Consider the following 7,642-nt stretch of genomic DNA (forward strand, 5'->3'; position numbering starts at 1 on the left):
TCATCCGCAAACGTGGAGATCTTGCGTTACCCCACTAGTCACTGCCTGCCATTCTGAAAAGGACCCGTTAACTCCTACTCTTTGCTTCCTGCCTGTCAGCCAGTTCTCTATCCACATCAATACTGAACCCCCAATACCGTGTGCTTTAAGTTTGTATACTAATCTCTTATGTGGGACCTTGTCGAAAGCCTTCTGAAAGTCCAGACATACCACATCCACATCCACAAAGCTGAACAATCTCTCCACACTTTCCCCGTAAATGGAGATTGGGGCGTATTCTCCATTATGGGACCTCCTGAAGTCAATAATCAGCTCCTTGGTCTTGGAGGTGTTTAGTGACAAGTTGTTACGTGCGCACCAGTCCGCCAGGTTCTGCACCTCCGCTCTGTATTTTGTTTCATCCCCGTTGGTGATCAGCCCAATCACTGTTGTGACGTCTGCAAACTTCAAGATGGTGTTGATGTCGAATACAGGAACACAGTCGTGAGTGAAGAGGGAGTAGAGCATGGGGCTTAGTACACAGCCCTGTGGTGTGCCAGTGCTCAGGGTGATAGTGGAGGACAGGTGCGGGCCCAGTCTCACTGCCTGCGGTCGCTCCGTCAGAAAATTCAGGATCCAATCGCATTCGGCGAGCTGAGGCCTAGCTGGTGGAGTTTGGTGGTGAGCTTGCTGGGGATGACTGTATTGAATGCAGAGCTATAGTCAATGAAGAGCATCCTCACGTACGTGCCCTGTCCAGGTGAGTCAGGACAGTGTGAAGAGCCAGAGAGATGGCATCCTCTGTTGATCTATTTGCTCTGTATGCAAATTGATAAGAGTCCAGTGAGGCAGGGATGCTGGATTTGATATGGGAGAGGACCAGCCTTTCAAAGCACTTAATTGGGATTGGAGTTAGGGCAACCGGGCGGTAGTCGTTCAGGTTGGTGACTTTAGACTTTTTCGGCACCGGCACTATGGTGGCTGTTTTCAGGCACTTGGGGACCGTTGCCAGAGATGGAGACAGATTGAAGATTCTCGTGAATACCTCCGCCAGCTGTACAGCACAGTCCTTTAGTACCTTTCCCTGGACTCCATCCGGGCCTGCAGCCTTGCGTGGATTGATCCTACACAGAGCGCCCTGTACCTCCTGAGTACTCAGTGTTAAGACCTGTCCCTCCGCCATGGCCGGGGTTATTCCACACCTGGTGCTGTTGCCAGTTTCGAAGCGGGCAAAGAAGGTGTTTAGTTCATTGGCCAGTGTGATATCACTGTGGGGGCAGGCAGGGCTGCTCTTGTAGTCAGTGATGTCCCTGACACCCTGCCACATGCTTCTGGTGTCCGCGGTATTGAAGTGGTCTTCCACCCTTTGCCTGTGGATGTCTTTGGCCGTTGTTCAGGTTCGACCTGGCCGCACTGTAGGCAGAAGTGTATGTAGATTGTAGTCCTTTGATAACTGCCTCAATTGCAACCTGTCATTCATAACAAATAATTAGTCACTTGAGTGAAAAGTCTTCTTCAGGTATCTCTTTGGGGCACTACAGAAATTAGGGATAAATAAATTTGATAGTGACATTGGAGAACAAGGCAAATGGAAAACATTGAAATCGAGGAATGAGTAATGTCAAATATAAGCTCAAGTGTCATGTAATTAATTTGTAAAAGGAATAATAACCAAGATGATCAAAGTGAGGGTATTAGTCTGCAACAATGGTTGGCACTGATTATAATTAATGAAGTTTGTAATTAGAATTAATGGCGTATGAGTAAGTTTGTTGAATGTGTTGGAAAAGCAAAGGTGCAGGGATCGCAGATGAAATGTTATTTAAAATATCTGACTATTGGGATCAACAAGCTATGAATTTACATTTGTTCAATTGCTGAAAGGTAATTGTTTACCTCAGAGTTCAAATTCTTTGCAACTCTTTTTTAATGCCAATGATTTGTTAACAATCATAATTTTTTTTTGTAGAGCACGGACAAAATTCACGAATCTGTGAAGCAAGGAGCCTCAATCATCGAATCATTGATAAAACAACGAAGCCCTGCACTCATTGGACAGCTCCTTGTGGTATGAAAGCAGTCATTAACCCAAAGTCATGGATGTTGTGACATCTGAAGGAACATACTGCCCTCTGATGATGACAATGTAAAGCTGCAGATATCCTCCGTCAAGTGTTATCAAGAGATGACCAGGGCCAGCTTTGAAATAGAATGAAATCAGTGTGAAAATTACAAAAATCAACAAAACCGGATCAACAATTGTAATTTTGTATATTGTTCTTAAATAACCCTTAAATAATCGTTATTGGTGCTCAATCTAAGAATCAGTTATGATACTGTTCATCCTTTCCCAATATTTGCTTATTTTGACGTAGGAAGCCATTCTACCTAGAGCTCATGCAATCTCTCAACATTGTTTCTCATTAGTAATATGTCTTAATCAATAATAACTATAATTAATTAACAATATTAATATTACTGCTATTAGTAATAATGTCAATTATTAATTATAATTAATTAACAAAACAATAATGATGAATTATTCCCTTATTAGTAATAGTTTATTATTCCATTGATTTCTTGTTCATTGTTTCTTTGCATATCAGTATCAAAACAGACAAGAGTGCTTGCTCTATATCTGCCTGGTGAAAGAGCAAAGAAGAGCTATGGAGAATATTTAGTCAAGACTGGAGAAACAAATAAGGGAAGGAACAAGGTTTAAGAAACAGGTCAACACAGTGAGTAGAAAACAATGGTGGAGTAGGGAGGAATGGGGCAGATGTTCAACGAACAATAACATCCAAACAAGACAGCTATTGATTCTCAATTGAGAACCAAAAATGGGCCATTGTGAACATGGATCTGGATGATTGTTCCGAAGAATGACAATCTATGTAAGAATTAAGCTTTCTGGGAAGTCGATTTTAGTAATTGTGGAAAGAAACTTTCCCAATTTTTTTGGATTTTATTGTATCCTATTTTATTGCCTCCTTTTAAAAAAAGTTAACACAAAATTCTTAGATATTCACAAGAATTTGCTTGGATGCGTTTATGAGGGCAGTGTATTTGAAGACTGGGTGGGGAAGGGGGAGGAATTGGTGGAAGGGCGCAACAGACAGCAACAGATAGCAACAGGATCGAGACAGAAGAGGCAAAATTAGGGTAAGTCTTGAATGGTACTGGAAGATGTAAAGACTGGAAACAGAGAAAAGTCTCGGATTTAAATGGGGCAGAGATGAAGAAAAAGATCTGGAATCAACTTAATTAATAGCTCAACTCTACTTGCAATGTCATTTGAATTTTAGAAACCTTTAGAGGTTTCGATGTGGCATATCTTTGATTTTTGAATATCCTTGCAGCAAAAAGATCAAAGAGAATAGCATTAATTAAATCCTTATATTTTACATAATTATATTCTATTACAAACTAAGTACGTACAGCAATACCTGTTGAATAAAATTCCTTCTTTTTTCTAGCATCCTTCTGCTAATATCTTTCATTAATGTCAGCTTGAAAAATTGGCAAAGCTGATGGTTGGAAAAATTAAAGCTCAACACTGTTTTCCACTTATCCCATTAAGACTCAAATCAAAGCTCAGCAGACCAAAGACCAATCCAAAATATATGGTCTATGACAATAGGAAGTTCAACTGCAGCTGAAGTGAGGCACCTGGTGGTTATAGGTTGAACTACAGGTATACCCAACACTCCAACCAGTTTATGCTGCGATCTATGTGTAGTGGTAACATTCCAGCCTCACAAAGGTTGCCTGTACAATTCCAAAAAACCATGCAGACCATTGACCAACTAGTTAGAAGATTGACGTCCACTGGTGATGTCAACATCTGTTCAGTAAAGATGCTCAATCCCATGATTTTTAGTTTAGTTCAAAGGTACAGAGCGGAAACAAGCCCTTCGGCACACCAAGTCCATGCTGGCCAGTGATCCCCGCACATTTACACCATCCTACATGCACTAGGGACAAGTTACAATTTTACCGAGCCAATTAACCTCCAAACCTGGAGGTCTTTGGAATGTGGGAGGAAACTGGAGATCCTAGAGAAAACCCACGCAGGTCATGGGGAGAATGTACAAACTCCGTACAGACAGCATCCATAGTCAGGATCAAACTATGGTGTCTCTGGCACTGTAAGGCGGCATCTCTACCACTGCTCCACCATGCCACCCATCTCTTTAACCCTATCTGCAGCTCACTCTGTGCAAGACACTTCAAATTAAAATGATGAGGAAGTCAAAAGGAAACTCCCTTATCCCGTCTACCTTCAGATCTGGCACAACACTATGAGGACTGAGACTTGAACTAAGCACTGTGCTGTGACTGAGCATAATAGACCATGGTGATGTGATTTGGAGAAATGGCGGGTGAAAGAAGGTGGCCACAAGTTTTCCTCCTTATTGATCTAAATAATGTATTTCATTCAATCATCTCTGGCCTAGCAGACACGTACTCATTACTAATCTCATTCTTAATGTTTTGTGTGAATGCATTTGACTTTATCCAGAGACCATATGGAAACACCTTGCTGAGTCCTGACGCACAAATACGTAATATTCGGCCACAGGCCTCATTTCAAGGTTTCATTGTGAGTTTATTGTCACATGTACAATTAAGGTACAGTGAAATTCAGATTGCCATACAGTCATACCAATAAGAAGAACAAGACACCCAAATACATTTTTAACAAGAACATCCACCACAGCGCCACCCCTACATTCCTCACCGTGATGGAAGGCAAAAAATGTTCAGTCTTCTTCCCTCTTTGTTCTCCCGCAGTCGGGGCACTCAAACCTTCCGTTGTCGAGGTGATCTTGGCACCCGCAGCCGCCGGTCAGGGCAATCAAGCTCACGCATTGTGGGGGGATCTCAGTTCCCCGCGCCGGCCGATCGGACTAGCTAGTCGGGGCTTGTCGAACCTCCTGCGGCTTGGAGCTTCTTAACATCAGTCTCTACCCGAGACTGCGAACTCCTCGATGTTGAAATCAGCAGGCTGCGGTTGGAGCGTCTATCTCAGGCTCCGATGGTAAATCCACGGCCCCGTGGTGGGGCTCAATGTCAGTCTCAAGCAAGGCCGCCAGCTCCATGATGTTAGGCCGCAGAGCGACCAGAGATACGATTCTGAAAAAAATTGCGTCTCCAGCAAGGCAAGAGATTAAAAGAAAGTTCCCCCGACCCCCCCCCCCCATACTTTTTCAAACACACAAATTAAAAAAAAAAGATGAAAAGACTAGGCGAGGCTGCCATTGCTGACGGCGTCACTGAGCCATAACGCTTGCTGAACATTCTATGCAGCTGCCAACATTAAATTTAATTCAACTACATCACCAGCAGACGTTGGGGATGAATATTCAGATTCAGGTTAATTAATTATATTCACCATGGTGTAATAACATTCCTTGAAATTAGGTAGGGAAATGACATATTGTATGCAATTCTGGTCTCCCCATGTTCGAATAATGGCAATGCTTTAAAAAGAATGGCTGAAGTTTATTGTTTTTTGGAGAGGTTTATACTCTTGAGTTAAAAAGAATAAGATGTGATCTCATTAAAATAAACAAAATTCTTACGAATCATTACAGGAGAGATGTAGGGATGATGTTTCTCCTGGTTTAGGTGTTTATAACCAAGTCAAAGCAAGGCAGCAGCTATTTAGGATTGAGATGGGAAGACCATTTTAGACATGGAGGGTAGAGAATCTTTGAACCTTTTATCCGAGAGAACTGTGGTTGATTAGTCATGGAAAGATTTTTGGTATCAAGGGATTATGGGATTAGTGTGGAAAAAAGGCAAAAGATCTGCTTTTAAATTTGATGAAAGACTTTGGAGTTTGGTTTGAATAGGATTTGCAGCAGCTCCAGGAGCTGAGTGAGTGGCTCCTGTAAATCGATCAGCTGGTTTATAGGATTTACTTCACAATATCAACACTTGTCTTCAACTGTTTTGGCTCTTTTATATTTCCAACCATTTAATTTCAGTTTTTGAACATTTGCATTTGATTTTCTTTTGGTTTTGTCCCAACAGTACACTTTATTAGTTGGTTAAAATCCAGTGCTGTAAAATCTGACTGCATCGACCATCATTTCTGTTCTAAAACACAAATAGTGATAGGTGCCTGGCGCACTGGTGGAAGCAGATACGAAAGTAGCATTTAAGAGGTTTTAGATAGCCCAGAGCCAAGTCAAGACTTGAATCTTGTAGCAGACACAACAGTAGCAGTTAAGAGGCTTTTAGATAGACACGTGAATATACAAGTTTGGATGGCTGTGGAGGTCGTCAATGGATATTTTTAAGGCAGAGATAGATAGATTATTGATTAGTACGGGTGTCAAAGAGTTATGGGGAGAAGGCAGGAGAATGGGGTGAGGAGGATCAGCCGTGATTGAATGGCGGAGTAGACTTTGTGGGTCGAATGGCCTAATTCTGCTCCTTTCACTTATGATCATAACATTAACAAATTGAACTAACTAAGCTTTATCTTGTGCACACTGACAGTCCCATGCACTGGTTCCATCTGCCTGTCACCCACACACACACTACATCACGTGTACTATCCTCTCCCTCTACTGGTTCCATCTGCCCATCAACCCTTCTTTACTGGGATCCACCTATTGCTAGCCAGCTTCTACCTCACCCCTACCCCTCACATTCAGCCCTGATGCAGGGTCTCAACCCGAAAAGTCGAACATCCATCAGCCTCCACAAATGCTGCCTGACCCACTGAGTTTAGTTGAGTTTAGAGATACAGCATGGAAACAAGCCCTTCGGCCCACCGAGTCTGCACTGACCAGCGGTCCCTGAACATTAACACTACTCTACACACACTCGACCCTTTTACTTTTTACATCGTCAATTAACCTACACACCTGGATGTCTTTGGAGTGTGGGAGGAAACCGAAGATCTTGGAGAAAACCCATGCAGTTCACGGGGACAATAGGCAAACTCCATACACACAGCGCCCTTAGTCAGGATCTAACCCGGGTCTCTGGCACTTTAAGGCAGTAGCTCTACCTCTACTCCAGCAACTTACTTCTTTGTTCCAGTTCCAGTTCCAGTTCCAGCAACTGGGGTCTTTTGTGCCTCCGGAACATATTTTCCTGATCAAAATCCACGTCAAAAAGATTTGAATAGATTCCAGAGCCATGTGTGTCTTTACCACCACCTGCCGGATTTAATGATGCTGCTCATTCTCAAAAACAGAGTAGAACGGGGCAATTAAAGCAATAGAAAATCTATTATTAGCTTTTATGTGGTGCTGGCATGGGAAACATGCTACTGACAGTGCAGATTAATAAATAAAATACAATTATTCAAATTATTAAGCTACCTCCATTATAATAATTGCTCTGGATTTGAAAGGGGGAAAAAAAGCTCAGTATTAAAGCCAAAAAGGACACAAAGTGCTGGAGTAACTCAGCGAGTCAGGCAGTATCTCCAGAGGGCATTGAGGTTGTGACCCTTTTTAATTTGCCATTTGAATGTGATTTTTCACAATCTGTCAGATCATGTTATCATTGATATATAATTATCTCTCAGTATAAACATTTTATTCAGTAAGATAACAGACGAGTTCAATTTAACAACTGGGAATGGTGTGAAGTGCAGTAAAAACACAGACACGATCTCCAGTCAGTACAGGGTATTCGT

General features: G+C 42.2%; 1 protein-coding gene across 3 annotated transcripts in view; it reads left to right on the top strand.

Moving 5' to 3' along the window:
- crppa (CDP-L-ribitol pyrophosphorylase A) overlaps positions 1–5,172 on the top strand; it is a 230,206-nt gene extending 225,034 nt beyond the window's left edge. For 2 of the 3 annotated variants that reach the window (XM_055661840.1, XM_055661847.1), the window contains exon 11: positions 1,949–5,172. In XM_055661840.1, coding sequence (XP_055517815.1) covers positions 1,949–1,976 — 28 coding nt within the window. In that variant the 3' untranslated portion in view covers positions 1,977–5,172. The remainder of the gene's footprint in view (positions 1–1,948) is intronic. The other variant, XM_055661831.1, reaches the window with a different exon arrangement.
- The last annotated feature ends 2,470 nt before the right edge of the window (positions 5,173–7,642 follow it).

Source organism: Leucoraja erinacea, chromosome 2, assembly GCF_028641065.1.
Source record: "Leucoraja erinacea ecotype New England chromosome 2, Leri_hhj_1, whole genome shotgun sequence".
In the NCBI taxonomy this organism is placed as follows: domain Eukaryota; kingdom Metazoa; phylum Chordata; class Chondrichthyes; order Rajiformes; family Rajidae; genus Leucoraja; species Leucoraja erinaceus.